At 38.0% G+C, this 26,262-nt stretch overlaps 1 protein-coding gene across 12 annotated transcripts in view; it reads right to left on the bottom strand.

Moving 5' to 3' along the window:
* The window catches only part of Dcaf6 (DDB1 and CUL4 associated factor 6), a 115,320-nt gene that overhangs the window by 38,727 nt on the left and 50,331 nt on the right, over positions 1-26,262 (bottom strand). For 3 of the 12 annotated variants that reach the window (XM_076547906.1, XM_016006598.3, XM_076547902.1), the window contains exons 10-12: positions 24,567-24,824; positions 12,969-13,142; positions 2,186-2,245 (exon numbers count right to left, since the gene is read on the bottom strand). In XM_076547906.1, coding sequence (XP_076404021.1) covers positions 2,186-2,245; positions 12,969-13,142; positions 24,567-24,824 — 492 coding nt within the window. The remainder of the gene's footprint in view (positions 1-2,185; positions 2,246-12,968; positions 13,143-24,566; positions 24,825-26,262) is intronic. The other 9 variants (XM_076547907.1, XM_006988115.4, XM_006988114.4 and 6 more) reach the window with 4 other exon arrangements.

Here is a 26,262-nt window from a genome sequence, read left to right on the forward strand (position 1 = left end):
GGCAGGCTGTCTGAACTTCTAAGTACCATTTATCTTCAGATAGCACATATTGCCATAGGTAAGCCTATGCGCTTAAGTCATTTCCCATTGTTAGGCCAATTCTGCTCATAGGTCTTATCACAAAACTACATTTACAATGTAGTTTCTGCCAAACACAACTGATATTTGACCTCATACAACCTCTCTAAGGTTATATGACTATATGGCAAATTATATTACATGGTCACCCAAACAAAGAGCCTCCTAATTTCTCTCTCCAGGCTAGTCAACCTCACTAAATGGCATCATCATTCACCAGGCACTGAGGCCAAAACTGTGGGAGTTAAACTGAATCTTCCCTTTCTTACATCCCAAAGCCATATATAAATGAAGTACCAACTAAATAGGTATAATATTCAACATAAATCTATAGAAAGTATTCTATACGGTTAACTAAACATGAATCTGGCTATAGTATAATATAATGTGATGCTATAATTGTATCCCATTTTTATTACTCTGTACAAAGATAAAACATGGTTAATTTTGTAGTTCTCAAATTCATTTACTTTGTTTTTTCTCCCCCCCCACCCCATTTTTTACATTATATTTTGCTTGATTTAAAAAAAAAAAACGGATTTTCATGGCAATTCTCCTACATCAGTCTTCTGACTGCTGGGATTAAAGGCAAGAAATACCATGCCTAGCTTTATTTTTTAAGAACAGGAAAACAACAACAAGAAAACAAAATACCTAACAACAATACATGTCATCAAGATTTACAAATAAAGTATTTAAGACTGAAAGTACAGGAGTTTCTAATTTGTTTTAAATTTAGTTTTTGAACATTTCTCTAGGACAGTTAAAATTAGACCTATTTCATACCAGATACTACAGAAATACTAATTTCTTCATTCAGTCAACCAGTGAGTCCTCTTATATATATATAAATTAACTTTCAGCCTACCAAGTCTTACATTTTTCATGCTTATTCATATTTTTAAAAAGAAATTTGTGGAATCTATTAGCAGCTACCCCTTAGCCCTTTCCAGTTGAGATAACTGAAGTCAAGCTGGTGAGCTGGCTCGGCAGTAAGCCTGACCTGAGGTCGATCCCTGGAAGCCATGCCGTAGAAGGAAAGAACTGAGTCCTGAAAAGATCCTCCGATCACTGTGCAAGACTGTACCAAGACATGGACCCCAACAGACACATGTACCACATATAAATACATAAATAGTTATTCTTTGCAGCTGAATACCACTAACATTATCATATCACGAAGTGCTTAGAATACTTTAGAGAATTCTGTGTTGATATAGTAAGTTCTCTGCCTTAATTCTCAAGAAAGTCCTACAGCTTCTTAGTCTTCTTTCTACGTTCTTCTTTCCATGGACCTCTTTTGCGTCAGAATGCTGTCCTTTTCTAATTCTCTCTGCACTCCATCAGCTCTGCTGGTGATACAGCTTGACCAATACACCTGTGATGGCATCTAGCTCTCCTCCAGGCTTTGCTACTTCAAAAAGGCACCAGTGGAAGTGTAAGAGGCTCTGTTTGCTGATTGCCCAGCTTTCTGTGCAAGCATAATGCTTCAGATTAAAGGCACAGGAGCTGAGTGGGGCGGCAGCATGCTTGCAATCCCAGAACTCAGGAGGAAGGCTAAGCAAAACCACTGGAGCTCGAGGCCAACGTGGGCTACGTATAAGACCTTGTCTCAAGACACGAAACAACACAACAACAACAACAACAACAAACCAACCTAGCTTGAGTTTCACCACCAGTTAAGTATAACACAAAACCAAGTGTCGTTACCATAGCAACCTAGTGATACGGACTATTACTATGTTCAAATCACTTCTAAATGAATAATGATTGGGCAATGTGCTAACCTTAAACCACAGTTCTATAGGATTTTATGATATATAGCTATAATAAACATTTTATAGTCATTTCAAACTGTTGGAGGGAGAGACTTCAAAGCTGTTGTAAAATGTTGAAGGCAGAAACGAGCTTACACAGAACATAATTTGTTCAGGCCACGAGAGCCCTCTGTGCACAATACCACCCGAGACAATTTAGTCCACAAAAGACTGACTGCAGGCCGTCATCAAATGATATGCTACGCCCAAGTGAGGAAGAACCTGGTCTCTGCATTGCAACAGAACTACGGATGACTGGGCATAGCGCATCTCCTGTCGCACGCACCCACCCTGTTGCTCACCAAGTGACATGGATCCGAGCTGTTTGTTAACCACAGAAGAGGGAGAATCTGAAACAAAAATGAGATTTCAACTTAAAAGTAAGCAGCAGAAAACTGCACAGCAATGTCATGATAATCTCTAAGCTTAAGAAACAAATGTATAAGGATGGGGAAGAGAAGTAAGTACTGTGGTGTGTTTTCCAAGCAGTGAGTAAGCAGGGCCATGTGCTTAAAGTGTTATTCCAGGCAAGCATTTAGCAATCATGAGAATGAGTTGAGAAAACAAGTACTCTACTTCCATGCACATACCTTTAAACAAATTCATCTAGCACAGATATAAGGTGCCAGATAGATAATTAGAAACAGGGTATTTCCTCTAAACAGAAGAAACTGCCTTTCTGAAGTTCCCTCACCAGCTCTTAAGATGGCTTTCAGTCTGCTTTCAAAGCATGAAATGAGATGCTCACTGGACAGTGGGAGATGCTGTTTGCTGTACCATGAGCTGAAGGAGTCAGGATGTTTAACAACAAAAAGTGGTTTGTAGGGAAAACAGTCAATGAGTTAAATACCTTTAAAGAAACATGTAACTTTAAAAACTCTATGGTACATTGTGCATAATGAAACTATACTCTGTGAAAGCTTAGGCTTCTTTATAGAGGTACCTGGTTGGAAAAGAAAAGCAAGAAGAAAGCTTACTGGTCTGTGCTTTCTACTTTGGCTTCAAACAGTACAACTTTATTTTGATCTTTTGGGTACACAGGGTCTTCATGTGAGAATTTATTTCATTACTGGGGTTCTAGTTTTTAGAAAACACTGGAATAAAGGACTGAAATGGAAAGAGTATTTGCCTTGTGTTAGCAAGTCTTAATTCTGATAATCACATTTTTAGACAGCCCATGGATATGGTACCTTAACAAAATGTTAATGTAAATTACACATCCTTTGTCTACAAAAAAAAAAAAAAAAAAAAAACAAAACTGAAACTGCTACAAAATCCAAAATGTTTTAGTGCTGCTGACACAACACAAGTGGAAAATTTCACCGCTAACCTATGAGAAAATGCAGTCAGAATATAGATAGATTCCCTAAAGTACTGCATAAAATTATCTCTGATGTTTGCATCAAATGTACAGAAAGCACAAATGAATTTCCCGCTTAGCCCTGAGTACTTCCCCTTGACACTTTATTAGGTATATGCAAATATTCCCCAAACGTGCTGCTCCTGATCCCAAGCATTTGTGGACAAAGGATACCTAACACAGAGAAGCCCTAGTGCCCCAGGAGAGCTCCAGCAAAAGGGGACAGTGTGGGTAACAAACACGGCTTTACGTCAAATGTAAAAATAATTCCTAATTTCTAAGATCCTTTGCCTTGGTTTTTTTTTTTTTTTTTTTTTTTTTTTTGGTTTTTTTGGTTTTTTGAGACAGGGTTTCTCTGTGTAGCTTTGCGCCTTTCCTGGATCTTGCTCTGTAGACCAGGCTGGCCTCGAACTCACAAAGAACCGCCTGCCTCTGCCTCCCCAGTGCTGGGATTAAAGAATCGCCTGGCTGCCCTGGTTCTTAGTGAACGGTGTTAGCAAGACATGTCTCACTGCACCAGCTATGTTCATAATGACATTTCATTTCTTCCATACAGATGTTAAAGTAAAGATCATCCTGAGCTGAATAGGTAAGGGAAATTTCCCAATATATCCTGGTTTCATACCAAATTTACATCATTTAATTACTTCAATTTGTGGTCTGAGGTCTATTAACCTCAAGTCTTCCATCTTCTAGTACGTATCATGGCAGTCTGCTCCGAGAAGTTGATAAACCATGACACTATTCTAAAGTCTGAAGCTTTTATTCATCCTCACCTATCATCTCTTCACCATAATATTTGATTAAGGGTCTTTACTACGCAAAAAGGGAAGTGGGAATAGCAGTGTTTACTGGTTCCTTAATCTACCATACTTCTCTCTTTAAAATAATTTCTCACTGACTCATTTTAGCTCTAACATTGCCACCTGCATTATTTTGAAAAACAGGCAATTAAGTCATTAGAAATAATGTTACACTTTTCAAAGGAAAACAAAAACAAGTCAATTAATTAAACATTGGAAAACCCTCCTTAAGAGTCTTTCTTAAAATACAGTTCATCCCTCTGGATTCATCATATATTTCCCTATGTTCTCCTTTAATAATTAAAATCTCCAAGACATCTGTAAGGCCACTAAGACATGCACTTCATAAATATTGGTTTTCTACATTATGGGATGCATAAATCTTCATGAAGTAAAATGTATCTTGTTCTTTCAATAAAACTTAGAAAGTATCACTAAAAACACACTAATGAAGATCTTCAATGCTATCGCCTCCACAAAATGTGCTTCAGTCTTACAGTATTTAAAATAATGAAGCTTCCATTACATCAACAATAAAGCCCCTTCATCAACTAAAACACTTTCACTGTACTGTTTTAGCCTGTAACAATTGTGTATTTCTAAGAATTACTTGTTATTCTTACATCCTTAAAATTTTTCAAATTACATTTTTATTATTTTGTGTGCTTGTCTATTGTGTGTGGATGTGCACATGTTACAGCTAGCTCTTACATGGAAGTTAAAAGACAACTTGTGGGAGTCAATTCTCTTCACCACGTGAGTCCTGAAGACTGAATGCCAGCTGTCAAGCTTGGCATTAGGGCCTTTACCCACTGAGCCATCTTGCTGGCCCAACATATTTTAAGGCTAATGTTTATGACTCTTTGGATTTTGCATTTACTTTATTTACAACCTTGGGAACAGGTAACTCCTTTTAGAATTATTATTTTCCTATAACATAAATATGTCAAATATGCTTTTGTAATACTAAGTGTTCATAAATGCCTATAACTCCAGTTACAGAAATACTTCCACATATTAACACAATAACTAACAGAATAACAAATAACAACAAAAATATAAGAAGCTTAAACTCACTGCTGCAACTGTTTGTATATTCTACTCCATATTTGTGTGAAATATTTCAGAAGGCATCATTACAAAATAAAAATCAGAATATATGCTCCATTACTAAAAGTAATATGGTAAGTCAACACATTTAAAGTATTTTAAATGGTAGGTACTATTTTAAAGGTAGATATAAATGTTACGAACAGTTCATTCAGTACTAAGCTCAATGTGTATAGTAGTCATTTACTGTGCATTTCTCCCAAATTTGTAGTTTGGTACTGAGAAAACCCTTCAGTCCTTTAACACCAGAATTTTTTTAAATTGTAGAAAACTAAAAAATTATAATCTAACATATAACAAGACTTCTTCAGCCATATTTCCTGGGTTTGAATGGCTTTTCACTCATTCATACTGTAACCCTGGGCAAGTTATTTCAATTGTCTTAAGTCTCATTTCTAACTCTATAAAAAGGGTAAAATATTCTTTTAATGAGCTCATCCTTATAAGCTACATAATATATGGGGAAGAGTCAGTTCATGTAACTATTTTTCAGAGCTATATTATTGACTGAAAAAGAATGATGTAAAATTATCTTCAAGCTAATGAATATATATTCATTTAATTATAGTTTAAAATCCTAAGATTCACTACTGTTTTCCTTAGGACTCTAACACTTACGGTAATTAACAAAGGCTTAACATGAACCAGTGCATCCATCTCAGAAGTGCCACACTGGCTGCCATTGTGAGCATTGCGGGGAGGCTGACGGTAAATAGGGCCTGCTTGCACAGGACATGTTGAATGCTGATTTTTTCCAATATGGCTCAGTTTTGAAAAGCCCTTTTTTCAAAAATAATCATCAATGTTTTATACCCTTCTGGGGTATAAAAGTTAATTTTTTTTTCCAATCAGCAAAACCGTGCCATAAAGCGAAAAAACAGTTCCTACCTGACCCTCTCTAGGCTGGCTCCATGCTCCAGTGGGGCTCTGTGGTGGTTGGGCCAGTACCAGTAGAATCCACAGGGTGTTGTCACTCTGAGCAGGAGCCAGCAACCCATGACTTCAGGGACCTGAAATGGAAAAAAGATCTGGGCTTTAAATTAGCTACATACTGAATGCCTTTGTTGCAGTTATTCAGGGCATTCATTTGATAACTGTCCAAGCAGCTCATTCAGAATCCTCAATGCTGTCTACCTTAAATGGTCCTGATATGAAGAAATTCTGAAGAAGTAAAACACACTATAATTAAGATGGTATTCACTTACAAGTATCAAGAACTATATATTTATCTATCCCGTTTCTATGCATCTCTGTTAACTGGGGTAGACGACACTACCTAAATATCTATTATAAATAAGATGGTACTCTCTCATGAGTATTAAAAACTATATCTACACATTATCTATCCCATCTATGCCATCTGTTATGTGGCGTAGGCTACAGTACTTAAATAAACTGGTAACTGGGAAACTCACAGACAATAGCCAAATGAATTGCCCAAGGTTCATCTAGTTGCAAGGTAAGGAACAAGAATTCAACTAGTTTCAGAGCCAGATAATAATGCGATAAAGAAAAAAAGCTTTCTTTTTATGATTAAAGCAAAAGTGCCTCCAAGCCTGACTGAGTTTTCTTCCCAGGACCCACACAGTGGAACTGATTCCTTGCAAGTTATCCTCTGACCTACACACATATGCTGTAGCAAACCTCCACCCTCCAGATAGATAAATATAATTAAAAAATAACTGGCCTGGCTATTGGTGGCACATGCCTGTAATCTCAACACTCAGAAGGATAAGGCTTGAACAGCAAATTCCACAACAGCCTGAGCTAGGCAGCAAAAGCCTATCTCAAACAAAAAAATCACAAACAAACCAACCAACCAACCAAACCTCATGGCTCTAATTCCAACAGTCAAGGAGAAGAGACAGGAGTTAACACATTTAAGAACTCCTGGGGATACAGTGAGAGCCTATCTCAAAACACTGTCAACAACATCATCATCATCACGGACTTATTATATGTTATGTTGCATTTCTGAAGAGCTTAGAAAATGAGTTATAATATAATCTCTAAATGATCTACAGTATACTTCCTGACTTCTGGACAAAAATGTACTTCAAACTAAAACAGGAGAGAGAGTTCAGGGGTAAGAGCGCTTGCTGCTCTTGCAGAGGGCTGCAAATGGGTTCTCAGCATCCAGATGGTGGTTCACAACCCTCTGCAATGCTAGTTCCTGGGGTCCTAATGCCCTCTTTTGGCTTCCAACAGCATTGCAGTATATTGTGCACATATATGCAGGCAAAATACTCATATACATAAAAATAAACACATCTTTTAAAAACTACAACAAAAATATCTTAAAGTAATATATTCTAAAATTGAAAACTGAATTTATAAATTTAGCTCTGAAGGATTATCATTTGTAGTTGTCAAAACTTTTTTTAGGGCCTGAAAGGATGGCTCAGTGGTTAAGAGTATATACCACTTTTACAGAAGACACAAGTTTGGTTTCCATCACCCAGGTTGGGTGTCTCACAATCACCTCAAACTCCAGTTCCCTAGGGGGGCGGGGTCCTGGCACCTTAGTCCTGTTCAAGCACCTGCACACATGTACACATACCCACACACAGACACAAACACACATAATTGAAAATAATAAAAATAAATCTTGAAAAAACTCTACATTTAGAGTAGGTTGGTCCATATTCTATTTCAGAGATGAGGAGCTACAGGTTAGCATGAAGAGCAAGCTAAATCATAGCAGTTTTACTTTTACATCTGAGTGGTTGGCTTTTTTTCCCCTCCTGTGACCCAGAGAATCAAACAGCTTCCCCTAGACAATTCAATCACTGCTAGATTCCCAGTCCATTTGCAGATTTTAAATCAGAACTTCCACATAAAACTCTGATGAAAGCTTTACAGCTGAGCCATCTTGCCCTCAATAAAAGAGAAAACCATGACTCAAACATCTTGTTTAACCTTTGTTAAGAAACCCTTGTTTTCTTGTGGCACTACAGGACCAAATCCAGGGCCTTAGGCACACTAAGCAATTGCCCTACCACTAAGCTATGTCCCAAGCTCTAACTCTTTTATATGACTTATTTTAAACAATAATTTAAAAGTGGTTGACATAAGTGTTTCAGAATAATGCAAGAAATATTGCCAGGTGTGGTAGTGCATGCCTTTAATCACAGCACTTGGGAGGCAGAGGCAGGTGCATCTCTGAGTCTGAGGCCAGCCTGGTGTAGACAGTTAGTTCCAGGACAGCCAGGGCTAAAGAGAGAAATCCTGTCGAGAGATAGAGATAGAGATAGAGGTAGAGATAGAGATAGAGATAGAGATAGAGATAGAGATAGAGATAGAGAGAGAGAGAGAGAGAGAGAGAGAGAGAGAGAGAGAGAGAGAGAGGAGAGAGGAGAGGGGAGAGGGGAGGAGAGGGGGGAGAGAGAGAGAGAGAGAGAGAGAGAGAGAGAGAGAGAGAGAGAGAGAGAGAGAGAAAGGAAAAGGAAAGAAAAAGAAAAGAAAGATTGACAGTTAATATATAATATGAATATATAATATTTCACTGTGATTATCAGTGAATACTATCTGGCTCCTTCCCATCTGATCTCACTAAACTTGCAGATTATTATTTCTGTAAAGTGACTTGTTCTCAACTTTCATTTAGAAACTAGGTATTGTTGGTTCATTCTATACTTAGCCTTTCAGAATTCTCTTGAGTCCTATGTTTTAAAAAGAAGATAGAATATGTCAATGAAATAATTCAGAAACTTTCTACTTTTACAATTTCTTGATTCTAAGTCATGAATCTTTTGAACACCTTATATCTAAGAAATTTAAATAAGTAGAAAGATAATGGAAGTACCATTTGTTGGCAGTATCATAACTTATTTGAAATGTTCTTTATTACTATTACATCTGTACATATGGTACATGTGTAAGTTTGGGCACACATACCACAGCACACAGCAGGTCAGAGGATAACTTTCAGGAGTCAGCTCTCCCCTTCCACAGTGCGATCTAGGATTTAAACTCGGGTCACCAGGCTTCCATGGCCAGCTCCTTTACCCACTAAGCCATCTGCTGGCCCCTTATAATTGATATATTGATAGGCAAAACATATCACAAAAAAATACCTTTTATGTATAAGAAACTAACAAACTAAAATCAAATATACTAATTTTGGTACCTTTGTCAAAACGGAACAAGCCTTGGTTTTATGACTTTAAAAAACCATGTTTACTTCACTTCTGACTCTAACCTTGGGCCTTCAACATTTTCCTTGTCATTTTCTGCTCCCTGATAAGGAGAGCACACTTGATACGTCATAGGCACAGTCAGCACAGCTAATGACTGCAGGTTCTTTAGTTTTAGACAACCTCACAAGGACTTTAGGTGCTACAGCACAAACGCCTGGAAGTTCACCGGGAAGAGACCATGTGTGGATCCTGACCTTCCCAATATAGAGGAAAGCAACCAACAGCAGGGGTCAGGACTGGCTAGCATTGGTAGAGGCCATACTACAACAAAGCCCATGACCACATGTCAAATGCGTGACTGTTAGAGTGCTTCTAAGCACTGTCCCCAGAAAAGAAAAAATAAAGTTAATTTTGGAACCTTCCCTTTTTTTTTTTAAGATTTATTTATTATGTATACAGTGTTCTGCCTGCATGTATGCTGTGCACCAGAAGAGGGTACCAGATCTCACTATGGATGGTTGTGAGCCACCATGTGGTTGCTGGGAATTGAACTCAGGACCTCTGGAAGAACAGCCAGCGCTCTTAACCTCTGAGCTATCTCTCCAGCCCCACAATTTTGGCACTTTTCTATCCTGATAGTACAGATATCTATTACGAGGAAAAAAGGATTAATTCCTGTTAACACACACACAAAAATGCATTTAATAGTTAAGTATAAAGGTTTTTAAAATGTTTATTTATGTTTATTTCATGTGTGTGGTGTTTTGTCTACATGTATTTATGTGTACCACATGCATGCCTGGTGTCTGTGAAGGCAAGAAGAGGGTGTCAGTTCCCCAGGAACTGGAGTTAGAAACAGTTGTGAGCCACCATATGGGTGCTTGGAATTGAACCTGGGTCCTCTGCAAGCAAAGCCAGTTTTTTAATCACTGAGCATTTCTCCAGCCCCTAAGATAAGGTTTTAATAATTGTTAGTTAATTAAAAATTATCTTTTTGCAAAATTTCATAATTTCACTTCTACATTTTTATAACATATATTTTGAAATGAAGAATTTTGCCTTAAGCCAACTCATCTTTTCTCATAACCAAAGTTTATTAATTGACCAAGAAAACAGACCTTATCAGTTGCCTTTTATTAACAGTTTATAAGGCTTTTAGTTACTAATAACATTTCTAGGACAGCGTTAGATGAAAGTAGCACTAGCAAATGAACACAGGGCATGCTACAGATTAAAATTTATTAGGGGGTTGGGAATGTAGCTTAGTTGGGAGAGTGTATGCATGAAGCCCTGGGTTCAGTCTCCAGAACTATCTAAACTGGGCATGGTGGCACACTCTTATAATGCCACCATCTTAGAGATAGACACAGGAGGATTAGAAACTCAAGTTCATCCTCGGCTACATAGAAAGTTTGAGGCCCACCTGAGCAACAGAAGACTATTTCCCAAGAACAAAACAAGCAAACAAACAAACAAACAACAAAAAAAAAAAACTGACCAAGGTGCCTTACTTATATGAACGCTATGATAAACAAATAAGATACGCAAAAAAAAACCTCACTTTTAGGTGAGGAGATTATTGTACACTGAGATAGACATAAGGACTTCAAATACTGGATCCTGTGGGCCTTAGAGAGCCAAGAAAAATCTTTAATAAAAAAGAAAAGAGAATGTTTCTCAACTTCACAATTGGTAAGCTTAAGCTCCTTAATTATTACCACCAGTAGTAAATCGGCCTCCAAACTTAGGTACAAGTTAATTTGCATGATACAGAGAGATGAGAGGACAGCATTCTATTGTTTCAGAAAACCCATATAATCCCTTTACATTTGTTTCTGAGACAGGGTATCACTGTGCAGCCCCGGTTTGCCTGGAACTTTCTATGTAGACCAGGCTGGCCTTGAACTATCTGCCTGCCTCTGCCTCCTGAGTGCTAGGGCTAAAGACATGCACTGTCACACCTGACACCACTCTCAAATTTTTGACTCAAAGAACCTGCTTCATTTTTCAAATTTTTAGAAATTTACACGAAAGGTAAATAAGCCTCAACTTCCTTTTCTAACACTCACAATGTGCTTGCTTCCTCAGAGATGTTTGCTTCCTATCAAAATTCACTTTACTATTTGATTTGTTTCTGCTAAGTGTAGTATCTTAAAAATATCTCTATCTAGAAGGGGCTGGCGAAATGACCCAGCAGGCAAAGTGACTGCCTCCAACCTAACAATGGGAGTTCACTCCTCAGAATCAACAGTGGAAAGAGAACTGAGTCTCACAAGTTTTCATCTGTCTTCCACGTGTATGCTCCTGGCATGCTTACATGTGTGTAAGTGTGCACAGGCACACATGTGAGATTAATAAAAGTAAAAGGACATAATATATATGCAGACATTTTATTTCCCTTTTTATTGGTTTTGTTGCATGACTCCTTTTTGCTTTAAAAACATTCTGGGCTACAGTGCTGTATGGAACATGAATTCATAGTAAATTGTTTTATTAATGTATGCCATTGTTGTAATCTTGTTAGATTTTCTTCTTTTAAGTATAAGAAAAGATCTCCCATACAGGAAAAAAAAAATCAGAGCATTTTGGCCTTTCTATTAATGTAGCATGGAATAATAACAAATCAAGCCCCCCAAATTTGTTCCAAATACTACATGTATATTATAGAGGCTTAAATTTATTATATTTACAACATTATTAACAGATGTGCTATGGTTACATAGCTAGAACAGATATTTATAGAGCAGAGGCTGACTAATTCTACCCATAAATGGTACAAATTAATTCCAAGTAATTAAATCAGAGTTTTCAAAGTAATTAACACCCAAACTCATTACTCCTTAGGGTGGCAAAGCAAAATATATCAAAGTATTATAAATTTATTAGTGTGAGAATTTAGGCACATTTTTTTGTTCCTTGATGAACATTTTAACACCTACTATAATACCTACACAGTAAGATATATAGTACCTACTACTCATCTTGATAAACATTCATGATGTATCTTTTATTATTCTCAAGAAGTGTTAAAGGAATTGGAGTGTTAATATAGTATAAAGTGGCACTGACCATTATGAAATATTATCAGAATTTGATAGCTTAAGAACAGGAAACTGAAATCATAAAGTACTTTTCCTGCCCTATATAAGGAAGCTGATTATAGCACTGATAAGAAAATGCTGAAAAAATCAAATAATAACAGAAGGCAATGATGGAGCAAGCATGCTAGTGTGGCCAAATACTTACTAGGTCCATTTAAAATATTGGTTAACTACAGACTTTAAAAAAAGAAGAGCCAGGAGTCTATAAGCATAGGTTCATTTTGGCAAATAGAAAATTTCTACAAAAATATCAAAGCAGGCAAGAAATTCAGTAGATTTATCAGAAAAAGTTCAACAGCTTTAAAAGTATAAACAGTTGCCCCTTTCCAAATAGTTTTACAGTAAGATAACGCACTGTTGTATATTCACGCCTCTGGGTAAGGCTCCTGTCAACCTGCCCCTCTAGTAGCAGACACTGAACACCACTATATTGCCAGGAAGGGAAGGAAAAGCCGCAAGCACATTAGGTCCCCATCTGAATGGGAGGGAACACTGGACTCCACAGAGCGGTATTAGAAAGCAACTGGAGAAGCTGCCGGAGCACACTTGACATCAATAACCTGAAGCTCGAGGGTCCCGTGAAGAGCCCTCAGGAGGAGACTGATCGGAAGTGGAAGCGGAAAGCTGATGCTGGGCCTGTGCTAACTCTTGCTGCCTCTGCTGCTCAGCCTTCTTAAGCCTCAGCTGCTGCAGGCGCTTACGGAGCAAAGCTATCTCAGGCCCCCTTAAAAATTCTGACACAGACAGGAAAAGAAAGAAAAGAAAGAAGAGAGTAACACAAGGAAAAACAGTGCAAAGTTGACTATACACTTAAAAAGGGGAAGATTAAATGAGACAGTTCAAAGAGGAATACCAAACACATTACTGATAAAATAGTCATTAAATTATGAGACAAGACTATACACATACAACCAAATGTTCCTCTTTAATTTTGATGAATTAGATACATAATTTCTACAAATATCCAAGTAACCAAATTAATGAAAATAAAGTTCTCCATAAGCAAAACACCATTTTACTTTATTTTATGGTACTTTACTTCATATTATGATACTACAGATTGAATATAGGGCCTAAGCACATATTTGATCACTGCACTATACACTTAGCCTGTAAAATGCTAAATTAAACATTCAATTTTTCATCATTTTCTTTTCTTTGTACAGAAAATAACTATAAAATATTAACTTAAATAATCTAAGCAAAAAATTAAGTTACTTTACTAATTTCAATAAAATAAATAACAATTAAAATTCAATAAAAGGTGTAAAAAGTTATGTATTTAAAAACAATTCTTAGAATTCATTAGATCTTTTAAAAATTCAAGTTATATGTCATATCCTTAAAAATGTTCCTTTTTATGTTGGAATTGTCATTTATCTTTTATATTTTAGTTCAAAAAGATTTATACAACATTTTATTAATCTTTTCTGAGGAAATGATCCAGGTGAAAAGAAAAATTCCATGAAATTCTGCAGAGGCAGTTTTATACCTATTACATATGAGGTTTCAGGGACAATAAAACATTGAGCAAGCTAATCCTTCCCCTACGGAGTTTACATTCTGAGGGAAAACAGGCATCTGTGACTACACCAACACACACGGAGATGTACGCATGTATGCCCCCGGGGTAACTGCTATGACAAACTAGTACAGAAGGCCTGGAAGACAGATGGAGGGGAGAGAGTGCTAGTTTGTGACCAGTCCTCAGGAGATCCTCTACGTGCTGCAGTAAGCTACACAGCTATCATGAGGAAGCTGTTCCTGCAGGAGGAAAGGGCAAGAGGAATGCTCAGCAGAAATGTGGGGGATGTGAGGGACACAGGCAGCGTATTTGCTAATGTCTAGACAGAATGAGAAAGGGTGGGGCTAGGTACAGGGAAAAGAAGCTGTCATTTGCTACAGTGAAGAAGAAAGAAAGAACAATTCATTCTGAAAAGAACTAATAGCCATCCAAGTAGAGGAGGTAACCAGAGATTGATGTCAAGAGTCAAGAATCCCTAACAGAAATTTGGATGTCACTGATTGCGAAACTTTAAGGCCCCTGACAAAAGATAAGAACTGAGCCCTGGGGAACTTTAATATTAAAAGGAAGACCAGAAGAAGCCAGGGGTAGGGCAGGCACAACTGAGGGACCAAAGTACTGTAGGAAAAGTGATGAAAGTGTGTCTACAAAGGATGGAGCAAGCCAATGTGTCCGTGTTTCTAATACAGTCCTGAAAAGGACACTGGCTGAGACCTTCGTACTCTGTAAGTCAACGACAACACTGATGAGACTGTTGTGTGTGTACCAAGATGAGGCCGAAGAGACGGTAGCAGGTTCAACAAGTGAGGAGGGCAATGAAAAAGAAACAGAAAGCACATACACGCTGCAGAAGTACTGAATGTTAGTACAGGGGGACATTCGATGGGGTGAGGAGGAAAAGAAAAAGGGAACTTTGTGTGTTTTAACCGGGGAGAAAGTTTGTGCTGCTAGAATACAAATTGAGAAGGAAAATAATACATGAAAAGAAGTTGGCGAGTGCAGAGGTCCATAAAGGTTTCCTAGTGAGATCTGAGCTTGCTTTACCCGGCAGGGCTGCACTGGAAGATTGCTTGACCATGTGCATGGTTACTAGGTGACTGGAAGGGTCCGCACTAGGCTGTGCTAGCGGGAGGTCTTTTGCTCCACCCCTTGGCATTCCTATAAAGAGCCCTTTAGAAGAGACAGAAGGGGACAGTAGGTAAGGATCCAGGCCCTCCTGAGGCTATCTTGTGTTTCTATCTGCTTCTCTCCCCTCCGTCCTTCTATCTAATATCTCTTATCCCTCACTCCTCAAGAGTACCCTGTTGTAAAATGTGGGAGCCGGTCTCCCAGCTGGCTCCCACAGGCAAGTGCAGGACAGGTATCCCTGAACAAATCAAGGACATGAAGAAAAATTAGCTTTTAGTAATGGAAGCACATACAATTCCTCTTAGTAATACTTACAACAAATTACATTCTAGCCTCTCGTGCAAATTTTTGTTGTTGTTTGGGAAATCAAGGAAACTTGAGTCATAAATATCTTATTACCATGGCTTCTGTTTATAAAGAAGTGTCTTCAACCTGCTAATTAAGAATTAATGAACAATTCATCTTGAGTGAGATAATCCAGACCCAGAAAGACAAATAAATACTAGGTATATATTCTTTTAGATATGCATATTAGGTGTTAAGTCAATCATAAGCAAACTACAAGCAACAGAACCTGGAGGCTAGGTATAAAGTAAGCGACTAGAGGAGATGGTTAGATCTCCCCAGGAAGGGGAAATAGAATACATAGTTATGGATGAAAGGGACTGGAATGGATAAAGAGGGCATGGGGAGGGAAGATGGGATAAAGGAGGGACTATGGTGAGAGACAGCTAAAATTAAGGGCCATTTGAGTGGTAGTATGGAAACCTAATACAGTAGAAGCTTCCTAAAATACATACATACTATATATGTATGTATGTATATCTATCTATCTATCTATCTATCTATCTATCTACACACATATATTGTCTTCATACATATATGAAGACAATCTAAACAAATTTATCACATAACAGAGGAGACAGAGCCCCAACTAGACATCTCTTGTCAACAAATGAAGTTTCCAGTACTGGGACTGGGTTACATCTAATTGAGTTGTTGGCCAAAGGGGTTCCATGGGATCTGCCAAACAACCCAGGCTGCTGCAAAGACTATGGTTGCTCTCCACAAACTGATGGCAAGGGCCCATTGCTGAAGATAGCACCTAGACAACTCACTGAACATGGAGAAGTCAAGCTGGCACCTATTTAGAGCCTTCACCCCACTAGCTAGTGTTCTTGGTACTGGACAGTACCCTGCATGGTACCAAAGGAGAAACATAAACACCAACCCAACTACAATCTCTCTGGTCCACAATGGTGTCCCGCCTGCAAAAAAGGCCAGTACAATGGTGGCACAAAGCCTGTGGGAGTGACCAACCACTATCAGATCTGACCTAAGTCCCACTCCATGAGATGGAGTCCATACCCAATGCTGCTTGGCTGACCAAAAACCTGAGAACAAATAGCCCAAGGCCCTACGGGAAAACCAAATACTACTCTTCTACAAAGGGAATGTAAAATAATCAGATCAGTTCCTTGCTCATCCAACATCAGAGAAGCTTCCTCCTGCAGAAGATGGGAACCAATACAGAGACCCACAGCTACACAATATGCAGAGAGAGAAGAGACCTCAGAACACAGCCCTAATGAGATGTCTCCATCATCCCTCCGCTCAGGGTTCAGGGAATCATGTAGAAGAGAAAGCAGAAAGAATGTAAGAGCGAGTGGTGGTGGAGAATACCAAAGAAACAAACCCTTCTAAACAGAACAGGACTGAAGCACATATGAACTCACAGAGAGTAAGACAGACAACATGCACAGGGCCTGCATGGGTCTGCACCAGAGAGGGTTCTAGAGCTGAAAGGAGTGAACACATGCTTCATCCCTAACCCAGAAGCTATCTCCAATTGATAACCACTTAAGAGAAGGAAGGAAGGAAGGAAGGAGGGAAGGAGGGAGGAAGGAAAGGAGGGAGGGAGGGAAGTTAGTTTCCTCCAAGGGAAACAAACTACACTTAAGAGTAGTCTGCTTGCCCAGCAGTAGACAGTCAACAGAAAAGGAACTCAATGGCTTCTTCGAGTTTCTTTCTCTAATAGTGCTGGTGTCAGGACTTTTTCCTTTCTTTCTTTCTTTCTTTCTTTCTTTTTTTTTAACCCTACAGGACCTCTGCGTAAATAACATGGCTTCAAATTTTGTGTTTTTATGGGATTCCTGAGTGTATGAACAAGAGGGATTTTGTGTCTATATCTGTTTCTTGTGTCTTTTCTTGGACTCTTTTCCTTCTGTTTGTTTTATACTATTCAGCTTCCTTGTTTTTGTTTTATCTTATTATATTTTATTTTTTTATTATCCCTTAGATGTCCGTTTGTTTTCTAACAGAAAGGGGGTAGATCCGGATATTCAGAGAGGAAGACTAGGAGTAGAAGGAGGGGAAACCATAATCAGGATATATTGTATGAAAAAAAAAAAAAACATCTGCAATAAAAGAGTTAATGAACAACTCAAGTATCATCAATAGACTTCTACTGTTAGTTCTTCCTGGGAAGTCTGCCAGTACCAAGGAGGACACTATGTACTGGCAAATCCTGTTAATACAGTTATTTAACAGTAATACCGCTAAAGTGTTCAGCATCCCATATTTTAGTCAGTATAATAGTTAATGCTTTTAGCATCATGAAATACAATTACATAATCATAAGGTTTGTCTTTTACACTCAAAAGAAATCTACCATTATCAGAATATATATTAGTCAAATTATGTTTGAAGAAAGTAGGGGGAGAAACAAGGGGAAGGAGAAAAGGGAGGGCGAGGGGAAGGAGAGAGACTGACATCTGGAGCCATTTGGTGTTATGTAAGACAATAGCAGACAGGTAATGCTCGAACCTCAATCCAGCAAGGCTTAGTTATCCTATATGCTCTCATTCAGTGCAGTTATTTAAAAAAGAATCTGTCTCTTAAATAAGGTTGTTATTCCCACCTTAGGTTAATTTACAAGAGGAAAAATGTCATCCTAACGCTAAGTAAAGACTGAATCAAAAATTCTCAAGAGATCAATCAGATTAAGCAAACAGCTCTGCTTACCAGTTTGGAATATTACAGCAGCTGAGCTATAAAGACTCACATTATATCCTTTTAAAAACAAGTAATTATGTATGATTTATAAATGTATATAAATGTCTGGAAGATTAGTTTTTCTTAACATAAAACCAAATTGAAAGGTAATACAATAACTATTTTGGTTTAAATCCTTACAACTAAACACTCAGCAAACTACTGAGAACTACTACAGAGAATCTCCTGTGCAAAACTACTAACCCTATTCTCACTTTCTTCTCAGTTTTCTGGTGACTCTCCCTAACAGGCTTAATTTCATTAAGACAGGAGAAAACAAAAACAAAAACAAAAACAAAAACAAAAAAAACACACCTACAGTTGAGTCAAGAAAGGGCACTTGGTTACAGCCTCACTCCACATCTTTACAATATACAGGGCCTTCTGAACAATACATTATATTCCTATCTAACTCAGTGGTACTTATCTGTATGCTCTCAATTTTTCTTCCACTTACAACTTGTTTCCCCGTCTTGTGTCTGGTATGATCCTACTTCAAGGAACTGCCATCTAGCTATTATTTGGGCTTTGACAATTTTGCTTTACTATACTCAGTATTTAATTCACTAGTGATGTTTCTATAGAGCTAACTTTAGTGTAATGGTTATATATAGTATGAAAATTGTGAATTTAAGCAGTTATTTGCAAATAAGAATCCTCATACAGGCCTTCCTATCTACATATCTTCTGGTAATAGAATTCTTGCAGTCTGAGTGATCTATTTAATTAGAAACTTAGAGCTTGTGGAAGTGATTCCAGTCGCAAGGGAGTCTCTGTTCCAAAGTGAATTTTGTATACACTGAAATCACCATCTAATCCAAAGTTGCCACAGTCTCTAGTCATAGTTTTAAATGGGTTCCAAGTGAATATAAAGGAAGAAAAATGAACTACCACTACTCTCTCACCCTAAGCTTTCTAACATGGAAAATGTTTACAAATGATGCAGCAAATGAAAACTACCCAAGTCTAGCCTGGAAACACTCAGCTTCAGCAAGACTACCTTGGCAAAGAGGAGACATCCGAGCACCACCAACAGAGACAGTAATGTTCTGTACTTACACTGGAACACTTTAGAGTAAACTCATAAGCATTTCACTTAATTTGGCATAAAGTGGTATTTTTCTTATTTAAAAATGTAATTTTATAAACACATTTGCTTCTATAAAGTCTTGTTAAATAATGCATGGAAGAATGTATATAGGATCACAATCTCTGAGCTACAAACGCAGGAAATGGTTTCAAGTAGTCTGACATAGCAATTAAAATAAAAATCAAGAATACCAGGATGAAGAAGCAACAACATAAGGAAAAGTCCACTGCTGACTTAACACTCTACTTGAGCCTTCCATATTTTCCTAATTCTGCTCCAAAACCCAGAGCCCGTCTCAGTATGCTCGAGAGACCTGTCCTCATCCTCTATTTTGTATCCCTGCTTCACTTGGGCCTCACTTCACTCTTCTCCTGCCAGGATTCTAACTGTCCGATTCATTCATTTAGATTTACAACAAGATTTTAGAGACATATTTCTGTAGGCTAACTTAAAATATTTTTATAATAAGTCAAAAAATTATTTAGCCTATAACTGTAGAGCAAAACATGGACCCCAAATGACAGACTGGAAATCTAAACACTGCATGCCTCCTACATGCTGTTAACTGTGGAGAGCTTTTTGCGTGTAGTGGTGCATGGCTTTCATGCACTTGGGAGCAAAGGCAGGAGGATCCAGAGTTCAAAGCTAGCTGGGACATGAGATGCTATCTCAAAAGACTCCTCAGAAAGACAACAGCTTACCAGACATATCAAAAGTTAATGGCCAACTAGGCGGTGGTGGCGCATGCCTTTAATCCCAGCACTCGGAAGGCAGAGCCAGGCAGATCTCTGTGAGTTCAAGGCCAGCCTGGGCTACAAAGTGAGTTCCAGGAAAGGCTCCAAAACTACGCAGAGAAATCCTGTCTCAAAAAAAAGTTAATGGGCAGGGATAGTGGGATACATATGTGACCTCAGCACTCCAGATTCTCAGACAGGAGGGCCTCCTTCCCCACAAAACAGTTTATGAACTGGGGCTAGAATTCTAAAGACTAAAATATAACTGGATGTCTTATAATATTCTTACTGCATATTTAGAAACAGACTATTGTTGAGGAAAGATAGATATTCTTATTACAGACTCATCAGGCAATAAATGCCCAATCTTTGTGAGATCCCAGGCTAATAAAGTCATAAACAAATCAATCAAATTGAAAAGAAATCATAAAGTATAATAGGTACATTTGTAAAATAAACAAGGTTCTATTAAAAAAATGTAACATTTTAGGGCAAGTAGGAAAAAAAGGGGGGTACTCTAAGAAAATCATGGGACCACTCTCTTGGGAGGTATTTAAACTGAAGAAAACCTTCCTACTAAAAAGAACAGTAAGAACTTAAAGACAAAGGAGGAGGAGGCAAAAAAGAGTTTGGCACAGTAGAGGAACTGAGAGGAGTCAGTACCGACAGAACCTGATGATGACCTGTGGATAAAAAGACAGCGTGAGAAGAAGCTAGAGTGTACAAGGCCAGTCCATGTGGGTTCTCAGAGGTCCACAGGAAGACTTTCGAGTATTTTCTTTCTCCGCTCTATCTCTAAATACAAAGCTTTCATAGAGTGCTATCCACAGCCAAACTGATTAAATGCTTTAAATGCTTATTGTGTCCTCTTTCTGGAGAATAACTTTACAGAGGAGAACATGAACAGATGCACGGATATCAACTAAGAGATAAGGAATGACAGTGAATGAAAGGAGGTGGAATACAATTCAGATACAGCAGCAATAGGACTTGTTGATGAATTGAATAGGAGACATAAAGAAAACCAAAGGATACAAAATAACTCATGGGTTATTAAAATAAGCAAATAAAAGTAAAGCATAAAAGGACTAAAGTAAAGGCTAGTGAGATGGCTCAGGAGGTAAGTCCTGCCAAGTCTACAATCTCTGATGAAAGTTGTCCTCTGACCTACATATGCACACACACATGCACACACACATGCACACACACACAGCACAGTGCAAATGTAATTAAAATTTTTGAAATGTTTAAAAGAAAAGGACTAAGGTATAACCATTAAGAGATGGGAAGGACAGGAGGCTGCATTAAGTTGTATTTTGGACATATTATTAAATTAAATCACTGAAAACAACCAAAAAGTAGTCCCATACAATAAATAGGCAAAAGAATCTGAAACCTGGGTTGTAAGACAAGACTTAAATGTACCTTTGGGAGTCATACATTAGAAGTGAATCACAGATGGGCAAAGTTTACATAGAAAAGAGAGGAGGGTCATCCTAAGAGGTTCAACCACAAGCTTCAATCAAACATAGATAAAACAAAAAAACTAGCAATGGTTATGAGAAACTTAGCCATGATGGATAATAAGAGCAAGTGGGCAAGTGTGGAATGAATGCCAAGAAAGGCAAGAAGGGAAAGACTATGTTAAATGCAACTAGTCAAAAAAAATCTGCTAAGGTACTGACAGAGACATAGTCTCACGATTGGCAAGAAAGAGCTCACTGGTGACATTGACAAAAATGTCCACAGGAAAAGGAGGCTGAAAAGCAAATTTCAGTTGGTTCATGAATAAATGGGGGGTGAAAATGGAGTTGCAGAGAAATGTAGAAGTGGAGCAATAGAGCAGCCTTATTTGCAGAAATGTAGGATGATCAAGAGATGCTTTCTGTTTTTAGGAAAGAGATAACAGTATGTTTGAGGCTAAATGGAAAAATTAAGCAGAAAAGGTAATAATGAGGCAGGAAAAAAAGTTGAAGCCTTCAGGAATCTGGGAAGGCAGGGGAACAGGAGTGTAATCCCTGGGAATCTGGGAAGGCAGGGGAACAGGAGTATAGTCCCTGGGAATCTGGGAAGGCATGGGTTGAACTGTTCCAGCCAGGTGTGACAGGAGAAGATTCATTTCTTCTAGACAACGTTAGAAAGCTGAAATGGTGTGCTTTGTTCTTCACTGTGAAGGAGTTCTACAAGGTCGCAGCTTATGGAGTAGAGAAGGTAAACCAGAATACTAAAATTTTAAAAGCCAGGGAGGGGTAAGAAAACATTCTTACAGCTGGACAGCGAAAGCCTGGAAAGACAGACTGCTCTGAGAAGTGTTCACTAACATTCATGGTGTGACTTTCACCATCATCACTGAGAGATTCAGATGTAGACCATGAGAAGGACCCCAAAGCACTGGGCTAGTTTTCCTTCTCACTGTCCCTGTAGTCAACTAGTAAAAATGACAAAGGAAAGACATGTGATATAAAGGAAAAGCACAGACATTTACATAAAGAGATGTCCACAGCAAGATGAGTGTAGAGAAGCAGTCACCTCCACTTTGTCTAGCTCTACAAAGGCACCGACAGAAGCTCGGCTCCAAACTGACATTCCCACTATTACATTCTCACAGCGAACAATCCCAGTGTCTATTAAGGCACCTGGATTTGGATAGGCTTTGGTAAGCACAAATGGATCAGAAAAAACAAAAACAAAACATTAGGTCCTTGTTGTAGACATGATGGATGCTAAAATAACAAAAGGGCTACTATTGAAATAACTATAGGCATAATCTACATCTCACACCAAATCATTTTCCTCAGAAGTGGTACAATTTAGAAAACAGGAAAATACTCTAATCATAGCTTATAAAAGTTAAGCAAAAGTCTCAATCTATTAATTCAAAACATGTCCTTACTATCTTTGAAATGTTTATGGACAAAGGTACTAAATAGTATTCACATAATGATCATATGGTCATCACAAAACTATTCGTTAGTGCTTAGTATATTAAACACTAAAAGGAGCTCAGCAGTTTAAACTGTGGTATGAAAATGTGTAAAATAACTATGAAAAACATTTTTTTAAAGCTCCAAAATATTTAACTCACAAATGTGTTTAAGAAATAATTGGAACTATTTAAGACTCAGTAGGACTTAAAACTGGGCTAAAGAGTCTTTTTGCTAAGTTTTCCTGATAACTTATGATTGCTTAAAATCTCTCAGAATATTTGCAACCACACTACTACTTTAAAAATCCTTATCTTGAGGCTGCAGAGATGGCTCAGCCATAAAGAGCATTATTCCCCTTACAGAGGACGTGGACTCAGTTCCCAGCACATGGTGGCTCACAACTGATTTAACTCCAGTTCCAGGGAGGCTGATGCCCTCTGATGGCCTCCTCAGACACAAACGCAATGCACATGCCTATGCGCAGGCAAAACATTAACACACATAAAATAAAAATTAGTATTTCTAAAATTTTCCTTATCTTCACTAATTATACTAGTTTTAGTCTACTTCTAACTCTGTTTCTCAAACAATTCAGAATATTTTATTTTCCCTCAAGCTGAAATGCCACGTAAAATGCAGAAAAGCTGACTTTCTAGCTCAGCTTTAGCTTTTATTTTTATAAACTATACATAGTGTTGATAGTTATACAGTTGACCCTGCATTCTATTCCCATAGAAAGTGAGTATTAATTACCAAAAATGAGATATAGTGATAAAACTGCACTTAATTTAAAACATCCACCATCTGGGATCTGGCATCCAGGACAACTTGGAGGCGAAGCTGTTAGGAGACTGTCAGAGGTCCTAGTTTAGGTGCTAGCTGTATTCCTAGCTATATTCCTTGCTAATATTTCTGTCGTCTGTCAAGAAAACTGCTTCCTTAAAATAACTTAAAATAATAAACAAATATATTATTTTTACTATATTAACAAGTATAGTAAAAATTTCGAGTATATATATATACACACACACTGATATTACTGCAGATAGTAGTATATTCCATAGTTGGGAGAAAAAAAACATGAGACGTTACTGTATTGAGAGAATATGCTAAGAGAATTTAGGAACTGATTTTTTCTTTTTACTAGCATCAAGTAAAGACCAAGATTTGGTAAGAGAATTCCTTTTCATATATATAATAGTGAAATAATTCTCCTAGTAAAGCACACTATGCTGTTGAGAAGGGCCCATTGCAGACTCACTATTCTGAACATATTCAAAGTATTTCATAATCTGAGAAAAAATTAAAAATATAAATACAACGGAATAATAATAATAATGAAGATATATTTTCACTGTCATTTTAATACAGACATATAACCAAGTAAATCTAGAACATTATTTTCACCTATAATGGTCTATAAAATAATCTTCCAGTTTACTAAACTATGTCAAAATAATGCCTAGTTACCTTAGAAAAACTATCTTATGCAAAATAAAGATTCATTATTTGTAAAAATTCATGCAAATTAGACACACTTGAAGTTTGTGTTTAAGTTACTGTTTGCATACTACGAATAATTCTGACCATTTATTCCATCAAGAAGTTACTGTGATTTAGAATCTTTCACAACAGACCATAAGGTGTTCATTAACAGAGATCAGCACATCAACAGCTTACTTGAAGAATAACATCCTCACCAGACTGCTGATGTGTATGGTGTCCAGACGCCTCAACAGACTGCCTCTGTTCACTATCTGGAGAAGGCAGCAGAGAAGCAGAATGAGGGCTTTCTATGGCAGATGCTGCTGCCTGAGCTGGAACTGACACTGGAGAGGATGTAGAAGGTTGAAGTTGCTCAGCAGGGGCATCTACATCCATTGCAGTTTCACCCACTTCCAAATTAGGATTTGATGGAACCGTAGGAAGAGTTGAAACATCTGACTGATTTGTTCCACCTTAAAAAAAAAAAAAAAAAAGCACATGTTAAGGCAAACTCAAGTTTTTAAAGATGTAATTATTTTTATTGTGCACGTCTGAGTGTTTTGGTCACATGCATGCATGTGCCTGCAGAGGCCAAGAGGATACTGAATCCCCAGAACTGGAGTTGCTGACAGTTGTGAGCAGCTATGTTCTGGGAATTGAACTCAAGTCTTCTCCAAAAGCAGTAAGTGCTCTTAACCACCTCTAAGTTGCTCTTGAGCCATCTCTCTAGCCTCAAACTCAAATTTTAAATGCAAAACAAACACAAAAACAAACCTACAAAAACATGTTCTGAAAACACACACACAATATATGTGTGTGTATAATAAATAAATATACAGTACCTTTTATAATGTGCTGGGTAGTCTTATGTCAACTTGACACAAACTAGAGTTATCTGAAAGAAGGGAACTTCAGATGAGAAAATACCACATAAGACCCAGTTTTAGCAGTGCAGTGGTGGCGCACGCCTTTAATCCCAGCACTTGGGAGGCAGAGGCAGGCAGATCTCTGTGAGTTTGAGGCCCGCCTGGGCTACAAAGTGAGTTCCAGGAAAGGTACAAAGTTACACAGAGAAACCCTGTTTTAAGGGGGGGGGGGGAGATCCAGCTTTAAGACATTTTCTTAATTACTGATTAATGGAGGAAGGCCCAGCCCATGGTGGGTGGTGCCATCCCTGGTCCTGGGTTCTTTAAGAAAGCAGGCTGAGCAAGCCATGGGAAGCAAGTCAGTAAACAGCTCCCCTCCACAGCCTCTGCATCAGCTCCTGCCTCCAGGTTCCTGCCCTGACTTCCTTTGATGATGAAAGCGATGTGGAAGTGTAAGACAAGTAAATCCTTTCCTCTTCAACTTTCTTTTTGTTCATCACAGAATAGAAACCCCAACTAAGACATTCAGTGTACCAATAATAGCCACTGATCAAACAGTCTAGTCAATAGAAATAAGAATTAATGACACATTCTTGTTAAAATAATCAATCTTGGGCCAGAATGATGGCTAAGGATACTTGCTGCCCAGTCTGACTAAGTTTGAAAACTGATTTCCCCAAGTTTTCTTACCTCCACATGCACACACATACATATATGTACACACATACACACACCAAATAGATATCAATTTTTTGTTTTGTTTTGTTTTGTTGAGACAGGGTTTCTCTGTGTTGTGGTGCCTGATCTGGATCTCGCTCTGTAGACCAGGCTGTCCTCAAACTCACAGAGATTTGCCTGGCTCTGCCTCCTGAGTGCTGGGATTAAAGGCGTGCACCACCACCACCCAACTAGATTATCAATTTTTTTAAATAATCAATTTTTAAAATTATATGCACGTGCTTATCTTTAGAGTTTTTGTAGACGTCCACTTTCAAAGTGCATTGGAAAGGGACTTAAAATTGAAAATCTTACTTTTGTTTTCTTT

The sequence above is a fragment of the Peromyscus maniculatus genome, chromosome 11 (assembly GCF_049852395.1).
Source record: "Peromyscus maniculatus bairdii isolate BWxNUB_F1_BW_parent chromosome 11, HU_Pman_BW_mat_3.1, whole genome shotgun sequence".
In the NCBI taxonomy this organism is placed as follows: domain Eukaryota; kingdom Metazoa; phylum Chordata; class Mammalia; order Rodentia; family Cricetidae; genus Peromyscus; species Peromyscus maniculatus.